The sequence below is a fragment of the Lepidochelys olivacea genome (genome assembly GCF_965140295.1).
Source record: "Lepidochelys olivacea isolate rLepOli2 genome assembly, chromosome: 20".
In the NCBI taxonomy this organism is placed as follows: domain Eukaryota; kingdom Metazoa; phylum Chordata; order Testudines; family Cheloniidae; genus Lepidochelys; species Lepidochelys olivacea.
In genome coordinates this window covers 11,256,323-11,281,583 of record NC_140430.1, presented here as the reverse complement: position 1 = coordinate 11,281,583, position 25,261 = coordinate 11,256,323, and the positions used below count along the sequence as shown (strand labels likewise).

At 52.5% G+C, this 25,261-nt stretch overlaps 1 protein-coding gene across 4 annotated transcripts in view; it reads right to left on the bottom strand.

The window, feature by feature from the left end:
- Positions 1-25,261, bottom strand: part of PDE1B (phosphodiesterase 1B) — a 151,762-nt gene that overhangs the window by 27,162 nt on the left and 99,339 nt on the right. For all 4 annotated transcript variants that reach the window (XM_084610338.1, XM_084610337.1, XM_084610340.1 and 1 more), the window contains exons 3-5: positions 3,976-4,089; positions 737-919; positions 129-195 (exon numbers count right to left, since the gene is read on the bottom strand). In XM_084610338.1, coding sequence (XP_084466464.1) covers positions 129-195; positions 737-919; positions 3,976-4,089 — 364 coding nt within the window. The remainder of the gene's footprint in view (positions 1-128; positions 196-736; positions 920-3,975; positions 4,090-25,261) is intronic.

The following is a 25,261-nucleotide window of genomic DNA, read 5'->3' as shown; positions in this document are numbered from 1 at the left end:
GGTGAGCAGCACAGAGGATGCCAGGCTGCCACCGGCTGCAGCCTCCGCCCCCATGGGAGCCATGGCCCGTCTCACGGGCAGGGTCAGGGGCATGGGGAGCAGCAGGCACCTCCCCTCCCTGCTGTTACCTTCAGGCAGTTGATGACAGAGGTGGAGTAGTTAGGTCCCACGGCTGTGTACGTCCGGCGGAACATCCTGCGGGGAAAGGGAGCAGCAGGTGAGACTGTGGCCCTGCTCCCCATTTGCCAGAAGAGGGTGCTAAGGCAGGTAGCCAGCCCAGAGAGGCAGATCCCCTGCCATGAGAGGCGAGGGGTGTGTGTGATCCTGCTTGACCTTTCCCCAGAGTCTCAGAGCACTCAGCAGACATTCAGCCTCATTCTCCACTCCCACACCCAGTGTGGGGAGCATCCCTGGACACAATATGGGAAACTGAGGCACAGAGAGGGGCGGTGACTATACTGTCTCCCTTCCCAGAGCCAGGTATGGAACCCAGGAGTCCAGACTTCCTGCTCCCCCACTCTAACCACTAGACACTCTTCCCCTCCCAGAGAGTCCTGGCTCCCAGTCCCCATGCTGAAATCACCAGATCCCAGTGGCCTCCCAGATCCAGGAATAGAACCGAGGAGTCCAGGCTTCCAGCCCCCTCCACCAGGCAGGGAGCTTTCTCCCTACATGCCAATACAGCACCCTGCAAACTCCCCGTAGACAGCCCCCGCCATGCCCCCCAGCTCCAAACCTCTCGACGAAGATGCCGGCCTGAACAGCATGGACAATGCTGCGGAACTTGGGCTTCTCCTCAGAGCGCCGGCCCTTGGCACGGGTCTGCTGGGTGAAGGTGGAGGCCAGCCAGTCCCGCACCTCGGACGGCACCGCGTCCGACTTGATCTCCTGCAGCTCATCCTCTGTGTCCAGGATTTGCCTGAAACGGAAACTGCCAGTGAAGCAGGAATGGACACGCACCACCCCCCACGCTCCATCCCTCTCCCCTCATATGCCCCTATCAGCACAGCATCCCATGCCCTATACATGCCACTTGCCATCCTCCAATATGCCCCTGTCAGCATGGCATCCCATCCCCTGTATGTCCTCCTCCCATATACCCCTGTCAGTATGGTAGCAGATGACAGAACAAGGAGTAATGGTCTCAAGTTGCAGTGGGAGAGGTTTAGGTTGGATATTAGGAAAAGCTTTTTCACTAGGAGGGTGGTGAAGCACTGGAATGCGTTACCTAGGCAGGTGGTGGAATCTCCTTCCTTAGAAGTTTTTAAGGTCAGGCTTGACAAAGTCCTGGCTGGGATGATTTAGTTGGGGATTGGTCCTGCTTTGAACAGGGGGTTGGACTAGATGATCTCCTAAGGTCCCTTCCCTTCCAACTTCTTTGATTCTATGATTCATGGCATCCCATCCTCTGCACAAACGCCTCCCATATACCCCTGTCAGCATGGCATCCCATCCCCTGCATGTCCTCCTCCCATATGCCTGACAGCATGGTATCTGATCCCCTGTATCTCCTCCTCCCATACACCCCTGTCAGCATGGCATCCCATCCCCTATGAGATGCTGGCATATCTTGTGCCAGCTCATGTCAAGGCGCCATGTCTCAACTGGTTTCAGAGTAACAGCCGTGTTAGTCTGTATTCGCAAAAAGAAAAGGAGGACTTGTGGCACCTTAGAGACTAACCAATTTATTTGAGCATGAGCTTTCGTGAGCTACAGCTCACTTCATCGGATGTGAACTGAACTGAACACTGACAACTACGTAGCTGGAACCAGTCTGGCTGTTGAGGTTGTGTCTGGTGATGTAATATTAAAATAGGTATTAGAATTATAAGAATTTGTTTAGACTTTATGAAACACTTGTGAGTTGCTGTCTGCATTAATCTCACTTACAGCATCTGTATCCCATTTGGTCTGTAACTGTTAATCACCAGACAGGAGAGAAGCATTAAGGAGAGTGTAAATACAAGTCTCCAACAAGAGCTGAAAGAAAAGGAGTACTTGTGGCACCTTAGAGACTAACCAATTTATTTGAGCAAAGGTGCCACAAGTACTCCTTTTCTTTTTGCGAATACAGACTAACACGGCTGTTACTCTGAAACCAACAGGAGCTATTAGCTCCTGCCCAACTAAGGAGGCCCATCAACACTGAATGTCAGAGGACAAAAGGCTTTGCTGATTGCTCTCCCCCACCATGAGTTCCTCCCAACAGCTGAATGTACAACTTCATGCAGAAGGGGGAAAGAAATAAAAAGTGCTAACAAGGAGGAACTGTATCTTTTGTATTGCTTGGACTCTTGGAGGCAAGGATTGCTCGGCAAAAGATCCCCAGTTGCTTAGCCTTGGTTAGCCCAAAAGGACATATGAGCTGCACATTATAGAAGTGTCTATTACCTTTTGAAATTTAAGATCGGAACGCATTTGTGTATGTTTTTCTGCTTTAACCTTGTAAATAACTCTTATTTTCTTTCCCTAGTTTATAAATCTGTATATAGTTTAGTATAGAATTGGCTACACGTGTTGTCTTTGGCGTGAGATCTAAGGTGCTACTGACCTGGGGTAAATGGTTGGTCCTTTGGAACTGGGAGTAACCTGACTATTGCTGTGATCCTTGGTGTAAAGTGTTAGGATATAGATATTCAGGCCTGTCTGTAAAGGCCTATCATCTAAGAATTTAGGTGTATTCTTATCACTTGGCTAGTTAGAGGTATAAAAGAAAGAATCAAAATCACTGTCTGCCAGTGTAAGGTCCTTCTCTTACTGTGACAGTCTGAGGCCCTGTTCTTAGGCTAAGGCCTTTGGCTAAGCAGCAGAGGCAGCCATAAGCTAGGAAGCGAACAGTCACCTCTTCACATTCCCAACTAGTCACATTGAAATAAGGTGCTATTGGGCTGTCAGGCACTATCAGGACAGGATTGTATTCCTATCACCTCCAGAGAAAGGGAAGTGCCTAGAAAATGTAAAAGGAAACTTAGTTTGATAGCATCCTGTCTGGCAAGAACTCACTTATCAATAGCTGGGATGTGAAACCCTCACTTCTGTATTGTTTTGTCATTATAGTTCCCACTTTGCTATTGTTTGTCTGTATAATCTCTGTCTGGTTCTGTGATTGTTTCTGTCTGCTGTATAATTAATTTTGCTGGGTGTAATCTAATTATTGTGGTGGGATATAATTGGTTAGCTAATCATGTTACAATATGTTAGGATTGGTTAGTTAAATTTCAGTAGAATAAGATTGGTTAAGGTATAGCTAAGAATATTACTATATAAATTAGGGGCAAACAGGAAGTAAGTTGGGATTCGAAAATAAGGAAAAAGGAACTTGTATTTAAGCTTGCTGGAAGTTCACCCCAATAAACATTGAATTGTTTGCACCTTCGGACTTCAGGTATTGTTGCTCTCTGTTCATGCGAGAAGGACCAGGGAAGTGGGAGAGTGAAGGAATAAGCTCTCTAACATAAGGGACCATCCGTCACAAAGGCAGGCTGCCCTGCATGGCAAGACAGATCAGAGTACCGAGAGGGACTGTCTGTGACTCTGTGGTTAGATTGTTACATTGCCTGAGGAGTTTATACTTGATAATTGATTGGTGAAATCTAAGCACAGAACTCACCAACAATTGGGGATTGTGTCCTGGTCCTTAACAGTCTGCCCGGAGGCTGGTACTGATGCTCTTGAGCCACTGCAGGACAGCTTGACACCCTATACTCTTCCCCTCCATCTCCCAGGCACCACAGCACCCTGTCCTCTATGCACCCCCCACACTCCTGTCAGCACAGCACCCCATCCCCTATATACTCACCCTCCATATGCCCCATCAGCAAAGCATCTAATCCCCTATGCACTCCCACCCACCCACCCCTGTCAGCAGGGCCATCAGCACCCCATCCCCTATACATCCTCCCCAGGAGGGAGTGTCCCCCATACATCCCCTAGTGTCCCCAGGGGGCACTATGGGGCAGGCACACCCCAGCCTACCTGGTCTCATCGATGTAGACGGCCTCCAGCAGTGAAGCTGTGTACTCCAGGTTCTTCTTCAGCTCCTCGATGTTCACCTCGCCATTCTCCAGCTGCTTCACCATGTACCTCAGCCTGCAAAACAGGACAACCCTGGGTCACCCCTTGCCTGTGCCAGCACCCCCTGCCTGCCATGGGGGGAACTGCTGCATGGATCTGTCAGGGCTGGTGCACTGCCCTTCCCTCAGCACACACACACCCTATCACAGCCCTGGCACTCACTGACTCCTGCCAGTCCACACAGGGACAGCAAGAGCCCTGCTCACCTGTTGAAGGGGAAGCCCTTGGAGCTGGTATCTGAGCCACATTGTTGCTTCTGTTGTAGCCAGACTCCCACTGCTGCACACACACCAGAATCAGCAGTGGGGACAGACCCTGGAGCTTCAACCTCTGCCAGGGAGGGCAGTTAGCAGCCAGATCCCACGCTGGAGGCCTGTTGTCCTGCTCCTGCTGCCAGCATAGATACGTGTCTAGATGCTGCACAGATTTTCATTCCAAGACATACATGCCTGTGCTTTGCCCTAGGGCTAAGCGTCGGTGCTGTGCTGAGAACCCACCAGCTTGTCTCAGCCAGCTCTCCAACGGAGCACCACAATCAGCTACTAGCACACTGCTCTCCCTATCTACGGCCATACAAACCGCAGGGGAGCTTGGTTATCTAGTGCAGTGACCCATCACCCACATATGCTACAGAGGAAAGTGCAAGAACCCCGAAGCAGGCAGATGTGGGGTAATCTGCCCCAATGGAGAGCTTATCCCAATTCTGACCAGTTACAGATCAGCTAATGCCCTGAAACAGGAGGTTTATCTCCCTTCAAACACTGTTTGCATCAGCACAAAGCCTGGCAGTTCAGGAACCACGCACTCAGTGGGATTCTGTCTTTCTGTGTGCTGCCCCTTTAAAATTTTCTGGCACTTGCTGCCATCTGCTCGAGAGCCAGCTGCCATTCTGTGCTCTGATCAGTGCAGACTGTTACAGAAATTCCACGCACCTGTGCACAAGTGTTCTGAGAGAGAGAGAGCAAGCATCAGAGGACTTTACTTTTGTGATTTGTTCTCTTATTTTGTTACTTTCCTTTGATCTAAAATAAAGGTGATTCCAATTGGAAATACAAATAGCTTTCACCCAAACTTTAGGGGTGGTTTGAAGGGGAAACAAAGTTAATAGATTGGAAAAGTCCCATGCAATGGATTTTGTTTGCAGTGGGAGCAGTAGGAATCTTTGTTTTGGCAGGAGATGAGAGCTTTGCTCCAGCAGACTCAAGAACCTAGAAATCCCTTGTCATTTGGGCTAGTGCAGCGGTCCTCAAACTGTGGGTCAAGATCCCAAAGTGGTGCCAAGTTCATTTTAATGGGGTCGCCAGGGCTGGCATTAGACTCACTGGGGCCCAGGGCAGACAAGCAAAGCGTGAGCCCCACAGCCCAAGCCTGAGCAATTTAGCCTGGTGGAGCCCCTTGTGGTGTGGGGTCATATAGTCATTTTTGTTGTCAGAAGGGGGTCGCAGTGCAATGAAATCTGAGAACTGCTGGGCTAGTGTATGGGAATAATGGAAGTGAAACTGATTACAACAGGAGTTGGCTGCCTAAACACCTTTAAAAATCTGGGCCAAAGTGAACCAGAGCAAGGTTGCAGCATGGCCAACCCTCCAGCATTCATGAGTCAGCTCTCAAAAATCATGAGATTGGCTTTACAATTCTGGGATTTTAAAAAAATGAAATTTCGGGACTTTTTTTGCCCACTGATTGAGGACAATTGGGTTCACACTCGTGTCACAGTTTCAAGATTTTCTCCACAATCACGAAGGAGAAAAATATTTTATTTTAAATAAAAGCTGATATTCTCACATGATCACTTGACTCCGGCAGCTGGAGCTTCAAGAAGAACAATCAATACCATGAAACTCAAGATAAAATCACTTGCATTGGCAGCATCGATTTTGTTTCACTTTCCCAGCTGAGTGAAGTGCAAAATGAAGCAAAGTTAATCAGCAGCGAAGTAAATTACACTCGTCAAATTCATCCTGTTTAATTATCTCAGGTTTAAATTGTTTTAAATAGGATTCCCATCCAGCTAATTACACTCACAAACATCAGATTCAGACCTCGAGGCAGCCTGGGTTATAACATCAGGCTTAAATTGCCACAGATATGGGGTGACTCCCTTTTTCAGAGCCTGACTTACATATGAAGCTGGAAACCCCCAGCTCCCCTTGGCTTCAGCTGGAGATTTGGGGGTTGAGCAGAGCATCCCTACAAATCAGGCCCTGAGGTGGGGCCTTCCAAACCAGCAGCCCCTTTTAAAATGTTTGGCATTCACTGTGAAATGCCTCACAGGGTGGGGTGGCTCCAGTTGATCACTGCCTACACCCCATGCAGTGATTGACACCAGAGTGAAGGGTGCTCTGAGATGGTACATTTCACACCCAGGATGTGCCAGTGCAAATGACATGCAGGGGGTTATACTCTGGGCCCCATATGGTCTTGGGTTTTGTGCAGTTCTTTTATTCCCTCCTCGCTCTCTCTGGTGAGAGCAAAAAGAAAAGGAGGATTTGTGGCACTTTAGAGACTAACAAATTTATTTGAGCATGAGCTTTCGTGAGCTACCGCTCACTTCACCCGCATCCGATGAAGTGAGCTATGAAGTGAGCTGTAGTTCACGAAAGCTTATGCTCAAATAAATTGGTTAGTCTCTAAAGTGCCAAAAGTGCTCCTTTTCTTTTTGAGGATACAGACTAACACGGCTGCTACTCTGAAATCTGGTGAGAGTGTTACTCTGCAGGTATTTCCTTGAAAGGCGACGAGCTAGAAAAATAGGAACAGATCTTTATTTTTGCAGTGGCTCTTTAAACCACAGTGATCCTCCTTTGATGGATGGCAGTGAAGCTCTCTCTGTGTTCTCTCACACCCGCACACACTCCCCTGCATCCCTAAATTACTCCTCCTCAGATTAAGAGTTGTCACTCACTTTGGAGTTTCTTTAAATCAAAGCCTCTTTCTTGTGCTAATTGAGTTTCCCAAAGAACGGGGCTGCCTCTCTGGTTTGTATTTCACAGGCCGGAAGGGACAGGTTTGTGTGCTTATCTAAGGAAGCCATCCATGCCTGACTACAGATGGGAGCTGGAATTACACACTGAAAGAATTCCCAGCTCTGTGCTCAAAGGCCAGTGGGTCTGCGCTCCCAGCTAGGCATCTATCCTGCTGGGACTGGATGGGGGAGGGGTGCAGGCTCCTTGCCAGCTGCTCTCTACACTGTTGACTGTTCAGTTCACTGTTCTAGCTGAAGCCGCAGGGCTCAGGCTCCTGCTGCAGCAGGCCGCCGTGGGTGGATCTGTCCCAACGGGCCTGGGGTTTTCTCCTTTGCTGTGACGTTTATGAGAGCGAGGCAGTGAGGCGCGGAGGCAGGCCCAGCCAGCATGTTGCTGAGAACTTGGACCTTGGATTGGGTAGAGGGAACCACAGGTTCTGTCTGCAGCCAACAGCCTCAGTGCAGTGCACAGGTGAGCCTGGACGACTCTGCTCCTGCCATCGGAGCATCAGGCTCCTGCAGGCAGGATTTGTGCTTCTCTAACCCACCACTCAGGATGGCGCTTTCTCCCCAGTGTGGCTGGGGCACAGATAGAGGCTGGGGAGCCGGATGCAGCCTTGGTTAACGGAGCAGGGCCTGGGCAGTTAGTGGCCTGTGCTTTTAGGGGTGCCATGTTCCATGTCTGCTGCTCACAACCCTTTTCCTCCCACTCAGGAAGTGATGGCACCTGGAGCCATCGAGACATGTTGCCTCTGGGAGGGACTGGCGCACTCAGCCAGGGCCCGCAGCTCAGCGGGCAGCGGCACCGTCTATCTCGGAGCTCAGTGAGGCCCCAGAGCAAACCCCGCCCCCGCAGCTCCCCAAAGACCCCCTGCCTGGTTTTCACACTGCCATGCTGGCTACCAGTGACAAGATTTAATGTGCTGTGCTCCTTGTTTGTTGTTACCTGTAGCAACTGCTGGGAGTACAGCTAGCCCTTGCTGGGTCCTGCCCCAAGGGCCAGGTCCTCAACCTGCCAAAACCTTGGCAGCTCCTCTTGGAGCTAGGGTCCAAGACACAGGACAGACAGAGGCTCACCAGCAGGAAGGAGTGAAGAGTGGAGACTGGGGCTATGGAGGCAGGAGCTCCTGGGAGGGGATGGTAGGGGGCTCCTAGGAGCTGGTGGGCACAGGGACTCTGGGGGAGAAATTAGCTATAGTTGGCACTAGGATCCTTTCTGTTGGTGTGGGGGTGGCCTGTCATCATTTTTTCTGCCTCTTGGAGGTGGCAATCCTAGTCCCAGGGTCTCGGCTGGGGTTTGCCCCGTGGCCTGATGTCCAGCTCTAGGGACTGAAGCCACAGAACATGGGCAGCATGGCTGCAGGCTACCCCTGATCCATCGTGACCCCCACAGACCCAGGGTTGGGTGCAGCTCTGCCTCTGGGGGGCCCTATTTGAATCTTAGCTTCTTTGTTGAGACAGCCAGCAGTAGGCGTGGCTTCGTGATGGGGGCTAAGAACTCAGCAGCTCATTTCACTGGCCAGTCCCAAACTGGGCTGGATTTGGTGTGAATGGTGCCTGGCCCATGAGCTGCCCCTGAGAATACTGGCCCCCTTTGTGACCAGGCACCTGGCAAATTGCACACAGACACCGTGCCACAGCAAGCTGTGAACTGACACACAAACCCCCCCCCCCCCCCCCTGCATGCTGGCCGCTGATGGGATCCCAGAGCTGAGTCCACCTGGAGTCATTCCGAGGCAACGTAATAATACTGGTAGATGGAAATGAGACCTGGCTCCCATTCGAATACAAGGCTGGAATCTGATTGAGGAGCCCTCTTAATGCCATTTATATGATGAACAGCCTCTGATGGCTTTTCAGATGCCGGCAATTGGATTAACGCCTCCGTATTCAATCAGAAATCCACTCTGCCGTGACAAGGCACGCACACGCACACTGGCACACAAGAGGTGCACACGCGTGCACACATGCACTCACACAAACACACTTATTTTGCTCTCCAGTCATTGGCGTCACTTTGAAAGCGGTCGCACAGCAGAACGTGAGGCGCTGCCTGCACCGTCCTCTGGGTCAGGGAGTGCCTGGGCCCTGCTGGCGAAGGAGGAGCAGGAGTTGGAAAGCAGCAGGGTCACCACACAAGTCCCACACCCTGCCGCACCCATCACTGTTCTGGTGCTAGAATCCCGCTCGCCCCTAGGAAGCCCCAGGAAGCCCCTGTGTTGCGGGAGGCACTTTCAGACTGACAATAAGGCATCTATTCCACTGCCCTCTGCTGCTTCCCAGCTCCCTCCCTGCCCTGCTGTCTGCAGAGCCCCAGCCAGCACCTGCCCCCTCTCCTCCCGAATTGCCTGGGGGCTGGGAGCTTTGGGCTGGGAATGGACACCATGAATTCTCCAGAACAGACTGGGAGACTTCGCTGCACCTGGGCATTCACGCGCCCGGCAAATGATAGAGGGGATTGTCTGTACCCAGCCCCAGCCAATCCTAGCAGCATTGTGGCCCTGCAGGTGTCCCATGACAGCCAACAGCAATGCCTGACTTTATAGCACAGGCAGAGCAGAGCTTGGAGAGTGCTGTCTAGTGGTCAGAGCACAGGGCTGTATAGAAGTCTGAACAGCCAGGTATCACAGTGATGGATGAGACAGATGTTTCTTAGGGAGCAGGATATCTGCCACCCTAACAGCCTCTTGCAAGTTGAGGGCAGCTAGAAGTCAGTCTGCTTCTCCAGCCTGGCTGTTTTGTACCTGACTGTGGCCATTACAATTGCAATCACAATAATTACCGGAACACTTATTTACATTCCATTACACTTCACAGGCGTGGCGTTCTCCTTAGGCTCTAAATGACCCAAAAGCTCTGACTGAAAGCAATGGAGAATTCCCCAGCCCCCGCCCCACTGAGAACCATGGGAGCTGCTGGGTGCTGAGCACTTTTGAAATCTGGCCCATAGTGTCTTTCACCCAGAGTCCCATGGGCATTTTGCATACTCACTGCAAATTTAGACAGAGAAAATACTTCACTCAGCACTGAACTACAGTCGCTTCTGGGGTGGATCGTCAGCTGTTTAACAGCACACTGCAATGCTGCATGACAGCCCAGAGGAAGAAATGACAACAGCTCTTCATGACTTTGGCAGGGCTGGCCCTATGATTTGCAAGGCCCCAGGCTGCTGGTAGGTGTTTGTGTGTGCATGTCGATGGCTTTGTGTGCACACAGGGAGGGGTGTCTGATCTCAGACAGCAAAGACAGATTTTTTAAAAGGTATTTAGTTGCCTACAGATACAAAGGTCTGCAAGTGGGTTTGCAGAAGTGCCTAGGTGCCTAGCTCCCACTGAAATCAAAAACACGTCCGAAAACCCTACTAGGCACCTAGCTGCATCTTTAGACAGCTAAATGCCTTTCAAAATCCGGCCCTGCATTGCACCCCAGGACCCCAGGGCCTTGCATGAGGGAAGATGGGGAGGCCAGCCGCATCGCTCTCAGTCCCACTGCAGGGGAAGGGGCTTGTCGGATTCCTTGGCTGCTCAGGGTGACAGCAATGGCTCCATGACGACAAGCTCAGACTATGCAGAACAAAAGCTTCACAGAGTACCCAGAAACAGCTGGGCTGCATTCACACAGCCATCTCAACACCTCTGGGATTTCCCTCCACGGTAGGGTTGCCAACTTTCTAATTCCAGAAAACCAAACACCATTGTCCCGCCCCTGCCCTGAGACTCCGCCCCTGCCCCACCCTTTCCCAAGGCCCCACCTCCCACTCATTCCATCCCCCCTGCCTCCTTCGCTTGCTGTCCCCGACCCTTGCTCACATGCTCATTTTCACTGCACGGCCCAAACAGGCATATTTATTGTGTTGACAGAAGTATTTTCCTAACTTCAGGTTTTATTGCTTACAGGACGCTAGAGCTGGCAGCAAAATAGTCAAAAAGGGTAATTTTTAAAAAAATGAAATTTCACAAAGGTTTTCATGATTCTTTCCCTCATCGGTGTCGACCACCCCACCCCCTTTCCAACTCCTTCCCCAATTGCCCACCCTGGCCCCATGTCATAAATATAAAGGGAAGGGTAAACACTTTTAAATCCCTCCTGGCCAGAGAAAAACCCTTTCACCTGTAAAGGGTTAAGAAGCTAGGATAACCTCGCTGGCACCTGACCAAAATGACCAATGAGGAGACAAGATACTTTCAAAAGCTGGGGGGAGGGAGAAACAAAGGATCTGGGTCTGTCTGTGTGGTGCTTTTGCCGGGGACAGAACATGAATGGAGTCTTAGAATTTAGTAAATAATCTAGCTAGATATGCATTAGATTATGATTTCTTTAAATGGCTGATAAAATAGCTGTGCTGAATGGAATGGATATTCCTATTTTTGTGTCTTTTTGTAACTTAAGGTTTTTCCTAGAGGGATTCTCTATGTTTTGAATCTAATTACCCTGTAAGGTATTTGCCATCCTGATTTTACAGAGGTGATTCTTTTTACCTTTTCTTCTATTAAAATTCTTCTTTTAAGAAACTGAATGCTTTTTCATTGTTCTTAAGATCCAAGGGTTTGGGTCTGTAGTCACCTATGCAAATTGGTGAGGATTTTTAGCAAACCTTCCCCAGGAAAGGGGGTGTAAGATTTCGGAGGATTTTGGGGGGAAAGACGTTTCCAAATGGACTCGTTCCCAGTAACCGGTGTTAGACGTTTGGTGGTGGCAGCGAAAGTCCAAGGGCAAAAGGTAAAATAGTTTGTACCTTGGGGAAGTTTTAACCTAAGCTGGTAAAAGTAAGCTTAGGAGGTTTTCATGCAGGTCCCCACATCGGTACCCTAGAGTTCAGAGTGGGGAAGGAACCTTGACACCCCGTCTCCTTCCCTGAGCGCGCCACGTTCCCACTCCTCCCGCTCCCTCCCAGAATGTGCTAACGCTGCCAAACAGCTGTTTGGTGGTGGCCGGGCAGGAAACGCTGGGAGGTAGGCGGAGGAGTGGGGACACAGCACATTCAGAGGAGGGAAAGGAGGCAGAGGAGGTGGGCAGGGTGTGAGGGGAGCTTGGCTGCTGGTGGGTGCAGAGCACCCACTAATTTTTCCCCATGGATGCTCCAGTCCCGGAGCACCCATGAAGTCAGATGCCTATGCTTTCCCTCCCCTCTTCCCATTTTTTGTAACTAGCTCCATGTTTTTATTCACTAAAGGTATTGTAATTTTATTTGTGGAATTAGGACCACACATTATCACAACTGCAATGGGTCCATTAAAGGCGCTCTCCTGAAGCCCAAATACAAATCCATAGAGCACAACCACAGAAATGCACCCCTGTCCAGATACCTATATAAATAAATCTGTAGAAACTGACTCCCACCCCTACATGCAGATACACACATGTACTCATGTGTACACATCTAGCATGCACTAACATATATACTTCCACATTATTTATTAGGACAATTGTTGTTTAGTGCCTAGAGACCCCAACTAAGATCAGGGCTCCAGGGTGGTAGGGTGGTAGGTGCTGGACATACACATAAAAAGAGAGAGTCTGCAACAAAGAGTTTATAATGTAGCTAGACAAAGGTGGGGAGAAATGTATGATACATTGGCTCTTCTGCAATTACTAGTCAACAACATTCACTTTTTAAGAAATAATACATTTCTTTTAGAGTTCCCTTCTCTTTTAAAAACTTGTTATGAAAAAATACACATATATTTTATGTCATATTTTTTTTGTGCACAAGCCAGCAAAAGGAATAACAATTGAAGAGTTAGTCTTCAAATTTTATTCACACAGGCATACACACATGTGGCAATACATGCACCTCCCTACACAAACAAGCACAGTCTTTTACACGCATACAGTGCGTGCATGCACAGACTTGCCTACGCAGAGATACCTTTTCATACACTTTTCCAGGGGCTGCCTAAATCAGTGCTTTTCAAACTTTTTTTCTGGTGACCCATTTGAGGAAAATTGTTGATGCCTGCAACCCAACAAAGCTGGGGATGAGGGGTTTGGGGTGTGGGAGGGGCTCAGGGCTGGGGCAGCGGGCTGGGGTGAGGGCTGAGGGTAGGGCTGGGGGTGAGAGGTTTGGGGTGCAGGAGGGGGCTCTGGGTTTGGGGGGGCTCAGGGCTGGAGCAGGGGGTTGGGGTGCAGGAGGGGGTCAGGGCTCTGGGCTGGGGGTGCAGGCTCTGGGGTGGGGCCGGGGATGAGGGGTTTGGGCTGCAGGAGGAGACTCCAGGGGCTGGGAGGGCTCAGGGCTGGGGCAGGGGATTGGGGCACGGGGTTGGGGCACAGGCTTACCTTGGGCAGATCCTGGTCAGCGGCGCAGCGGGGGTGCAGAGGCAGGCTTCCTGCCTGTCCCGGCACTGCGGACTGTGCTGCGCTATGGAAGTAGCTAGCAGCAGGTCTGGCTCCTAGGCAGAGGTACGCAAGCGGCTCCGTGTGGCCAGGAACTGGCCAATGGGAGTGCAGAGCCTGTGCTCGGGGTGGGGGCAGCATGCGGAGCCCCATGGCCCCCCTGCCTAGGAGCTGGACCTGCTGCTAGCTGCTTCTGGGGCGCAGTGCGGTGTCGGAACAGGTAGGGACTAGCACCGCTGACGGGACTTTTAACGGCCCAGTCGGTGATGCTGACCAGAGCCATTGCGACCCAATGTCTGACATTCCATGACCCAGTTCTGGGTCGCGACCCGCAGTTTGAAAACCACTGGCCTAAATCACCCAGCTGGGAAGGGAGGAGGGTGGGCTGGAGAGGAAAAGATGGGGGTGGGGGTGGGGGTGGAAGAGAGAGGATGGGGAGGGAAAGAGGCCAAGGATGAGAGCATGGTGGGGATGAGAGGAAGGAATGGGGGGGGTATGTGTGGTGGATGGGGATTCAGGGGAAGGCAGAAGGCTACAGGTGCATGAGGATGTGGGGGGCACAGGGGTGTATAGGGACATAATGGTAGTGCAGCAGTGTATGGAGGTGAATGGGGTGCAGAGGTGTGGTGTGAAGTACATGGGGGTGGTGGCTATGGGAGGTGGAGAGGATGGGTGGGAGAGCACTGTAAGGAGTACAGGGCTGAGATGGGTAGGTGTGAGGGACAGGATGGGATGGGGAGGGATGCAATCACGGGGAATAGGGATGAGGGGGTGCGATGGGGAGGAAGCATGTGGTCGCGGACACCCCCCGCAGCCCCTGGCAGCCCCTAAGGCTAGGAGCCGGACATGCCGGCTGCTTCCTGACCTGGGAGCCGCGTGGTCTGCGGTGCGGCGGCTAGCAGGGAGCCTGCCAGCCCCGCTATCATGCGGCGAGAATCCGACATTCAACAGCCCAGTCAGCAGTGCTGACCAGAGCAGCCAGGATCCCTTTTGGACCGGGTATTCCAGTCCAAAGCCGGACACCTGGTCACCCTACTCCGCAGTCAGCCAGTCCATGTGATGGCCATTCCCGCACTGTGAACAGTCAGTGACCCAGCTGAAATATGTGTAGGTAAATTCCCATAGAGTGGAATCGCACTGGGGTGTGATGAGGGTGTTCTCCCCACACCACCCTGAAGGGGTAAAATGGCTTCGAATGGGCTGCTGACAGGATGTGCCTCACCTGAGTGAGGTGTGGGCTGGCTATACAGCCCTGACTGGACCCGAGGCCCAGCTAGGCTTGTACAAAGCCAGGGAGAGGAGAGCAGAAGGGGGCTGCACAGACTCTCAGCGTGGAGAGAAAGGAGAAGGAAAGAGCCTAAGGGAAACAGCAGCAAGGGTGAGACCGCAGGGGCTGGAGCTGCCAAATGTAGGGTCCTTAGCTGTAACCCACTGTAGGGGGCAGGCCTGGGTTTCCCTCCCGGCCACTGGGGGCTGGAACGGACTGGAGGGGTGGACTTTGTTTAGAAAGACTTTGACAGCCCAGAAGGGGGGAAACTCTAGTGATCTGCCAGCGGGCCAAGCTACGCAGAGGAAGCGCTGTAGCTCCTGGGGCACAGTGAGAGACTGGGACACGGGACGGAGAAGCCGCAAGACAAAGCATCAGACCAGTGGTGCGCTAATCCCTGGATGAGCCACAAGTGAAGTGACCCCAGTGACACCTGCGCAGAGGCCTGAATGTCACTTGAGCCCTCTGGGTTACGTGGTGCTAGGGCCGGATTTAGGGACCCAGGGGACCGCTTGGGGCGCTGGGCTTGGGGGGCGCTGGGTTTGGAGGCTGTTTTTGTTGTTAGCGTCAAAAGGGAAAATAGAATGTCTGAGATCAAGTTTCAGGTATTTCCTATGTGGATTCCTTTTCCACTAACCTGCTAGAATGTTCCAGACCTTTGTAGAATCTTGTGGAACCTTCCAGACTTTGAGAATGACATTTTCCTTGCTTTTATATGCTTATATATGGCATGAATAAGTACAGATTTACAGCTCCTAGTGTGCAAATCTTATATGACAGGGATCAATCATGCATGCAAATTGTGCATTAAAGTCATGAAATGGGCTACAAATGCAATAAGAAATAGGAGGGCGGGCGGGAGATGCTCCTTGCCTTGAGCACCATTTGGTCTAGGGCCGGCCCTGCCCGGAGCTGCCACCCACGGGAGGCCGGGGTCAGGTAACCCAAAATGAACAGAATCACGAGGATCCAGGTCTGCCCACAGAGAATTCACAAATGGGAGAAGTGTCCAGGTCTCAGGAACCTCCCCAGCTGCAGACTCCAGGGACAGAGGGCAGCCCTGCGCGGCTTAACCAGGGCGATTGGAATTAAACAAGCTCATAAAACAATTACAGGAGCAAAGAGATGGGCTGCTTAGTGTCAAATTATGTTACTGCTTCCCTGCCAGCCCACAGGCCCAGAGCAGGAAACTCTGCTGCCATCCAGACAGCTTCGCAGGCTGCTCAGTGGGGAGAAATGTCCATTCATCAGAGATGTAAATGGAGCTAGAGATCCTCACTACCTCAATGGTCTGGGCTTAGAAACTGTGGCCATAGGCATCACTGAAATGCCTCACAGAAAGCATGAGATTGCTATGGTGCATCTCACTCACCCCTGGAACATGGGAACTGCCATATGGGATCAGACCCCAGACTCCAGCTGGGCCACTCCAATGTCCTGACTCCAACAGGCCCTGCACCAGATGCTGCTGAGAAAGGTGTGAGGACCTCGCAGTGGCAGATGGAGGATAATCTGCCCCCTATTAAGATTTCATCCTGGTCTCTAATAGCTAGCGATCAGCTGAAGCCCTAAAGCAAGAGGTTTAATTGCCCTTCCAGAATGTTTGTCGTCATTAATGATGATAACCTGGGATAGTTTTGTTATTCTAGAAATGTCCAATCCCTGTTTGAATCTTGCTAAGTTCTTGGCCTCATGACTTCCTGTGGCAGGGAGTTCCACAAGCTAGTTACATATGTGAAATGTGCACCATCTGCACTGTTTCCAACCCCTTCTCCAAACCCCTCTCTGCCACGATGCCTGCAAAAACCTTGACAACGGCTACGCAGCTGGTATGCTGTGACCACAGACTGTCATGCTGACCAGGATCCTCTCATTGCTCCCTTATGGTCCCTGTCTGCCTCTCTGTATTCACCTGTTGTGTCTTGTCTTAGACTGTAAACTCTTAAGAGGCAGGGGCCATGTCTGTCAGGTGGAACAGGGCTCCTAGGTGCTACCATCATACAGATAACAAATAAGAACAATACCACAGAAGATGGCTAGATTGGGTACAGCTTTTGTCTCAGGTACTTGTGTTCACCTTGTGTCCAGCCCCGGAGCACCCATGGAGTCAGCACCGGTGCTTCATCGGTCTACTACAGTAGGAGAATTCAGCCCTACCTGAGATTCGCCAGTAGTGGACGCTGCAGGGTTAGACAGGGCTCAGAGCATCAGGCCACCATGATCAGAATACCTCTGCCCCATTTCAGAGCCTGTGGGGCTAGGTTTGTATGGAAGGGGATGTGTCTGAGCCGGCAGGGGTTGGGATGCAGAGGGGTGAGGGACCCTGTGGGATTCTGAGCCAGGATGGGGGGGCGAAGTGACAGGGGGGAGTGGAGTCAATAGGGGAATGAGGGTGGATGTGGGAGAGCTGGGGGGATGGTGGTGTAAGAGCTGAATTGGAGAGGGAAGGTTAGGAGTGAGCAGTGAAGGGGTGACAGCAGGGATCCATGTTCCCGGTACAAGCAAGTGTCCCAGTTTTCCTTTCTGAAGTGGGAGCCCCCTCTGCCCAGCTCCAATCAGCCTCCTGTGTCCTTCAAGCAAAACACTTCCCTTGAAACACACAAACACACGCACGTGTGGCACCCTAGTTTTACACTATGAAAATGGAATCAACCTGAAGGAGGGGTAGCGGGGGGATCTGGCCACCTGCAGCCCCACCAGGCATCACTGACACTTGCCCACGGCCACATTCTCTGGCGCAATGCTGAATGTGGTTTGTCCAGGTCTGAGCTGGCAGCCTGACCGTGAGTCACTCAGGAGCGATTGCTGAGAAGTGTCCCGATGTTGCTGTGCACACCCAGCTAAGGCGCAGCTGAGCAGACTGGAGCAGGAATGCCATGCTTAGAACTCCATAGTTCACTTTGCCTAGGCCTGCCAGGAGACACCTTTCAGCATCAGCGCAGCACCTGACAGACACAGCCTGGCTGCTGTTGATAGATTCCCAGGCCAGAAAGAACCATTATGATCCCTAGTCTGACCTCCTCTATAGCACAGGCCAGAGACTAACCCCAAAATAATTCCTGGGGCCCAGCAGATCCTTTAGAAAAATATCCCATCTGGGTTTAAAAATTGCCAGTGATGGAGACTTCTCCACGGCCCTAGGTAAGCTGTGCCAATGGTTTATTTAGGCCTTTCCAATCTGAATTTGTGTCACTTCAACTTCTATATATTGGAATTGTGTTAAACCTTTCTCGCTAGATTGAAGAGCCCATTATTACATATTGTTCCCAATGTAGGTACTCATAGACTGTAATCAGGTCACCCCTTAACCTTCTCTTTCTAAAACCAAATAGACTGAGCTCCTTGAGAGACGAGGTGCGGGAGGTAATATCTTTTATTGCACCAACTTTTGTTGGTGAGCCAAACTTTCAAGCTGCACAGAGCTCTTCTTCAAGGCTGGGAAACCTGCCCAGAGTGTCACAGCAAAATACAAGATGGAACAGGTTGTTTAGCACAAGTAGTTAACACATATTTCAAGAGCTCATTCAAGGTGAAGTGGCCTGTTATCACCTCTCCACTCGGGATGTGGGAATATTAGTATAGATTGTTGTAATATGCCATAAATCCAGTGTCTCTAGTCAGTTCAGGATTTGTAGTGTCTAGCAAAGTAATGAATTTGCTCCCTGGCTCTTTTAGGGGACTGACTGAGGAACTTTCCTAGCTTTACTCCTCCAAGGCCAATGACAAACCCCTGGATCCAAACACCTCTGGGTGTGTGGACAGCCCACATCTGGAGTGAACCTTAATGGCTCTCTGTGTCTTCAAGGCAGTGTCTAATTCTTCCTGGATTAATCCTCTGAACATGCAGAGGGGAGCAAATATTAGTGGAGTTGTCAGCCAGGCGCCCATGCATGCGAGTAAACAACCTGGGCCAGCGAAGTCCCAGTGTTAACGGAGGAGGGGACGCGGGTGATGCTGCTTGAATGACCACATTTCAACTTGACAGCCCTGTGATCTAGACTCGCTGGCCTGAAAATATCCCTCGCAGGCTGTCAATGCAGCCTCCCCTCCTGGGCAATTTAAACAGCAACACTATAATCTTCCCCAACTATCTTTTCAATTAGCCACTTCTGAAGGTGGCTGCTGAGAGGCAAAGCGGAGGGAGAAGAAAAACATCAACAGCGTTCAAAGCCAGGAGCAAGGGCAAACTCAAGGAGATACTTTGCAAGAGAAGCCTCTTGTCTCTGAGATGCTCCTGCTGGGGGACCTGCCCCATGCCCCAGCTGCTTGCCCACCAAGGGTCCATGTAGTCAGCCCTCCAACTCTGCTCATGCTACAGCTGCAGTTCTGAGACATTTCTGGGCTCACGGGAAGCACTCAGCAATTCTAACCCCAGGGTTCAGAGGAGCCGCCGTGTTAGTCTGTATTCGCAAAAAGAACAGGAGGACTTGTGGCACCTTAGAGACGAACCAATTTATTTGAGCATGAGCTTTCGTGAGCTGCAGCTCACTTCATCGGATGCATACCGTGGAAACTGCAGCAGACTTTATATACACACAGAGAATATGAAACAATACCTCCTCCCAGCCCACTGTCCTGCTGGTAATGGCTTATCTAAAGTGATCATCAGGTTGGCCCCAGGGGATTTCTCAGGAGTGGAAGCTTGGCATCACTCTCTGAGCTGGCCAAACCTTGGACAGTCCATTTCATGGGAAATTTCAACACTTCGAAGTTTGCCTTCATTCCATTTCAGACCCAGCCCAAATATTTGCAGCATTTCCCACGAAACAGAAATTCACAGGTTTTGTTGTAGAAAATTTTTTGTTTTGACACTTTTTTTCATGGAAAATGTCATCAGATTCAATACGATTTTGTGAGAACTGGTGGGTTCATCACGGCAGAGTTTCCTTATGGAAAACTGTATCAACAACATGTTTCCAGTGCAGCTAGTCAGCTGAGCTGCCCACGTGGGGCCCAATGTCCCAAGATACATAGGTGCCTCAAGATGCAGAGAGGTGCCTTATCAAAATGCCTAGGTGAGTTGGGTGCTTGACTCCCAATGACTTTCTAGGGGACTTAGGTACCTAACTAGCTGAGAAGCATTTGAAGAAACGTTAAGTGCCTAAGCTGTATCTTTATTCCCATTCCCTGACTGGACACACACTTATCTTTCTTATTAAGATCAGCGGTGAGCTGGAGCAGATCCGCGAGGAACAACCGGTTCTAAAAGGGTTTCTAAATGTAACCGGCCAAAAGTGACGTCTTAGGCGCCTACTCCATGGGTGCTCCAGCCCTGGAGCACCCCAGGGGAAAATTTGGTAGGTGCAGAGCACCCACCGGCAGCTCCCCGCCCCACCCCCGGCCCCAGCTCACCTCCGCTCCACCTCCGCCTCCTCCCCTGAATGCGCCGCCCCGCTCTGCTTTTCTGCCCCCCACCCCAGTGTTCCCGCGAATCAGCTGTTCGCGCGGGAAGCTGGGGCAGGCTGAGAAGCAAGCCGCGGCTTCCTGCTCAGGCCCAGGGAGGCGGAGGTGAGCTGAGGCAGGGGGGCGCGAGGATGGCCACCCACGCCGCAGCAGGTAACCTGGGTGGGGGCGCGCAGGGGGCTCCCCGCCCCAGCTCACCTCCGCCACCCTCAGCCTGAGTGGGAAGCCGCCACCTGCTTCTCAGCCCTCCCCTGCTTCCCGACGAACAGCTGATTTGCGGGAAGCTGGGGGAAGGCGGGGGGTGGAGAAGCAGAGCGGGGCAGTGCGTTCAGGGGAGGAGGCAGAGCAGAGGTGAGGTGAGCTGGGGCCGGGCACGGGGCAGGGAGCTGCTGCTGGGTGCTCTGCACCCACCAAATTTTCCCCGTGGGTGCTCCAGCCCCAGAGCACCCAGGGAGTCAGCGCCTAAGGCACCACTTTTGATGTGATCAGTGGGGGACTGGCCGCTCCCCCTGCTCCCCCCCAGCTACGCTCCCCCGCCCCTAGGAGCCAGAGGGACCTGCCAGATGCTTCCTGGGAGCTGCCCCAGGTAAGCACCTCCGGGACTCCCCACCTCGCCCCCCGGCAAGTGCCTCTGGCTCATAGGGGTCGGGTGGGCACCCACTACGGTGGCCCACGAGACCCTCCTGCCCAGTTCTGGGGGCAGTCAGGGGACAGGGAAGGGGGGTAGATGGGGCAGGGGTCCTGGGGGGGCATCAAGGAATGCAGGGGGGTTGGATGGGGCAGGAGTCCCGGGGGGCAGGGGTGGGCAACGACCCCCTCATGGGGTGAGGAGGGAACCCGTTGTTAAGATTTTGGCAGCTCATCACTGATTAAGATCACTTTCCATCCTAAAAGCCCTGCCCCAGATCAGGGCCCTGTCACACCAGGAACTGCACAGACCCAGTGAAAGACAGTCCCTGCCTCAGAGAGACAAAGCAAAGCAGAGGACAGATTATTGTCCCCATTTTACACCTGAGACACAAGAAGATTACGTGACTCACTCAAGCTGCCTCCTGCAGAGCTGGGATTTGAACCCAGCCCAGCGCTTTAACGCTCCCTCTCTGAGCTGCTCTTATCCAGGATTACGTTTTTGTTGTTGGTAAATGGATCTCATGGTGACATTAATCTGCTCTTGGCTCTGGGCCCCAAACTGGCTTTCACTGACATTCGTAAAATTGGGGGCGTTCCCAGGTAGGGAATGAAAAGGGGGCCTGGATACAGGGGGAGTAAAGTTCTATTGCAAACTTGTTTGCGAATCACTTTTCCTGCCATTCATCTTGGCTACCCAGTAGCCCTAGCGCTGGGTTCTTGACCACTGGTACGGATTCCACCGCACCACAGGACTGAACCTGTGACTGTCTGTAGAGGTTGCACAGGCCTCTGCCATGGAGCCAAAGCAGAGCTCCTTTAGCTGGCTCACGTGAGGCAGCCAGAGACATACCATGGAGCCCTTGGGATTCTTAGGATCTGACACTTGTCAAGTCTCTTGTGTTACAAACTTTTCTATAAGGACTCTTGAGATTAATGGAATTTACCAGGCAAGAGGCTTGTGGGTTTAGTGGTTCAAGTGCTGGCTTGAGTGTCTGGACTCCTGGGTTCTCTTTGCAGCTCCAACATAGTGTCGGTGTGGCCGCACAGACAAGTCTCTGCACCTCAGTTTCCTCAGGTGTAAAATAAGGGTGGAGATCCTCACCCACTGTACAAGGGTGGGGGGAGGAAGGATAGCTCGTGTGCTGCAGCCCTACAGAGTGACTCTCCGCAGTTTAGAACTGCCCCAAGGCCTCTGTACCTTGCCACACTCCATGCTCCTCTCTAGCCATCTAGGACTGGCCCCCTCGCTCTGTGTCCACAAAAACCAGCGGAGGGCGGCACAAGCCATCCCTCTGCAGACTGTGGAACAGTGCCCCCCGCACTTACAGACTCACTGTTGCTTCCCAAATCTCAGGTGTAAATAATCACCCCTTTCCTCCCACGGCCTGCACTCATTGTGCATCTCTGATTCTGCTCTCACCCAGCAAAGCATGGGGAGAGTCAATCTGCAGGGGACAGACTCTAAAAACCAGACCCCCATTGTGTGGTATGAGCATGCCTCCTCCTGGGAGTCCACTGGCATTCTGGAGGAAACGGGCCTCCTAAGGGTTAAATCTGAACTCCCCCCCCCCCACCTCCCTATCCCCAACAGTTGCTGCAGCAACTCACTCTGTGGATGGTGGGTTTGACTTCCCAGGGTTACGATCTTCCCTCCCACACACAGAATCTCCGGTTTAACCATTGCAATTTGTGCCGGTATCTTTCCAATGCTGAGTGGGAGCCACCTCTTTCACTGCACCCCCCCACCCACACACACACTCCCCACCCTTGCTGCTCCCCCCTCCCCCCCATGCCTCCTCTTTGCTGATGGATCCAGATCCACTAGCTCTCGCTTTGCAGGAGCAGCTGAACACACATTCACTTGGAGCGAGTTTTGCTCCTCAACATACAGCGTTTTCTCCATTTTCTCCTCCGCTGCTCCCTGCCAGGCCCCAGACCCCACCAATTCCAGCCACAGCTTTCAATCTCCGCCCAGCATTGATGGGAGCCATTGGGTGATCGTAACCCTGGGTTTGGAAAATGGCTGCGGCCTACCTGGAGCTAAGAATCCAGACAGACAGCCCCTCCAATCCCCAGGGAGCCTTGGACAAAGTCTTGCCACTTGGCTTGGCAGGGCGGCGGGGCGGGATGCAGATTGCGGAAGCAGGTTGGAGTGAGATTTCACCCCCAGTTGTGTGGAAGGACAGCCCTGATTCAGCTCAGTGCATCTCCATGAACATTTGCACCACTCTGGGCTAGCCAGCTTGGCTATTGGTATTTGACCCCAAGGGACCATTTCAGTCATGCAGACAGGGGTGCTGGAACAATCTGTATAGTGGGGGATCTTAGAGCCATTGAACCAAACTATAAACCCGGTATATAATGGAAACCACTTCAAGACAGGTGTGGCAACACCCCCAGCACCCCTAGTTCCAGCACCTATGCATGCAGAAGGGCTGTGCCCGACCTACCCTGGTCCTGTACCACTACAGTCCCGCAGCCCTCTGGACATTATTATTTAGTCATTGTATTGCAGCAGGGTGACAAAGAGGGAATTTTCTGTAATATCTGTAGGATTCCTATGCATGCCTTGGTTTCCCTCTAGAAACCTCAGTGGAGATTTGCGCCCTATTATGCTGGGCACTGCCCCACACAGCTTGCTGTCCACACAGCCCACAGAGCAGTAGAAAGCCAGGACCATAACCCCTAGGGTGACCATGCGTCCCGTTTTGGCCGGGACAGTCCCTTTTTTAAGCCTTGTCCCAGTCGTCCTGACTTTTGGGCAAAACTGGGCATTTGTGTGTTCATCAGTTGGGAAGAGCAAATGGGACAAATGCCCAGTTTTGCCAGAAAAGGTGGATGTGACCCCTAGTGGAGTGCAGATCAACTTGAGGGGGGCAGCGGCAATGCCAGCCCCACATGGGAGGGAGGGCTCAGGAGAGTGGCTCAGGCTGGGCTGGCCCCACTGGTGGCAGGGGGCTCGGGCCTCCCTGTACGCGGGGAGAAGGGGAGGAGGGGCTTGGGCTGGCCTTGTACAGGTAAGCAGCTTGGGGCTCGGGCCACCTCGCACACGGGGAAGAGAGGAGGGCCTCAGGCTGGCCCCAGGCGGGCGTGGGGGAGGGGACTTCAGACCAGCACCCTGAGGACAGGAGGCAGGGAGGGCTCAGGCTGGACCTGCACAGAGGAACAGGGAGAGGGGCCTTGGGCCAGCCCCCTGTGCAGGGTCCCATTTTCCCTTTGGGAAAATATGGTCACCCTAATAATCCCCCATGTTACCAGTGGGGAACTGACCCCCAAAGAGATTAACAACCATAGCGCCCCAGGTGCTCAGCCCCTCGCAGTACTCTTGTAACCCATACACCTCCTGGGTGTGGTGTTCTGTCCCATCCAGTGGCACGGAGACCACTTAGAGAGAGAGATAAGATGAGTCTGCTCTACAGCCCTCGCTAACAGCCAGGGGGCTTTTAGCTCATGCAGCAGAGACTCATGCTTTAAGCTCCAGAGGCCCCAGATTCGATCCCGCCTGCTGACGACCCGGGTTTTTCAGTGTTACACTCTCAGTGCAGGGGACTCCTCCGTAAGCTCAGACACTTGAAAGTCCAACCCCTCGTGATGCCCCCGGCTCACACAGGTCAGGCTCCCCAAGCCCCTCAGCACTTTGACAGCTCTGCCCTGCCAAGTCCCTGGGGGCTGGTTCCCTGGGCCTCAGCCTGGAAGAGTTCTGCCCTGTTAGTGACCCTGCCCCCCTGTCTGGTTCTGGTGGACTCCCGGGCCCAGCTGGAAGGATGCCTGCATGTTTCCAAGTGTTATTCCCATGCCCTGCGATTGAGGTGCTGGCTCAGTATGAATCCCCTTCCTGAGGCAACCAGGGTCCAGCCAAGGCCCAGGGACCGTTTGTTTCCCTGAGATATTGATGTTCTCATTGATTGTGACACATAGCACTGGCACCAATGGCTAGTTGTGGTTCAGAGAGCGAAACGAAATCGGCAAAGATCAGGTGTTAATACAGGCTCAGCACGCCTGCAGTTGGGCTAATGGTCCATGGAGCAAGCCGAGAACCAGCTCCAACCTGGCAGCCGCTACATATGGGGTAGGGGACGAGACCGCAAGGCTCAGAGACATGGCAGGGTGGGGGGGATAGGGGCAAGATGTTGCCAGGGGATGTGAGGGCCAGAGTACAGCCAGGAGATGCCATAGGTCCTAGGGCTGTGAGACACTGGGGCCTGGGGAGAATGCAGCACTCAGACACCTTAGGGCCGGGGCATGTGGGCTGAGACGCTGGGGGGTCAGGGAGGACTGTGAGGCACTGAGATTCCTGGGTTGGGGAGGGAAGTGTGAGAAGTCAGAGCTCGGGGTGGCCAAGTCTGACCCCTGTCACACAGAGTCATGCTAAGGCCCAGCAGGCGCATACTGGCGCACCCAGAGGCACATATCAGAGCCTGCCCAGGGCAGGAGCACGCATATCCCCTCTGGGATCTGCGGAGACTTAGAGAACTAATGATGGCAAATACCGCTCCAGTATTCCTGCATGTGCCTGAGCCACTCCCCACTCCCCCAGGAATTATGTAATTATGCAGATTAAGTTTTTCTCCCCACTTTGCATAACAAAC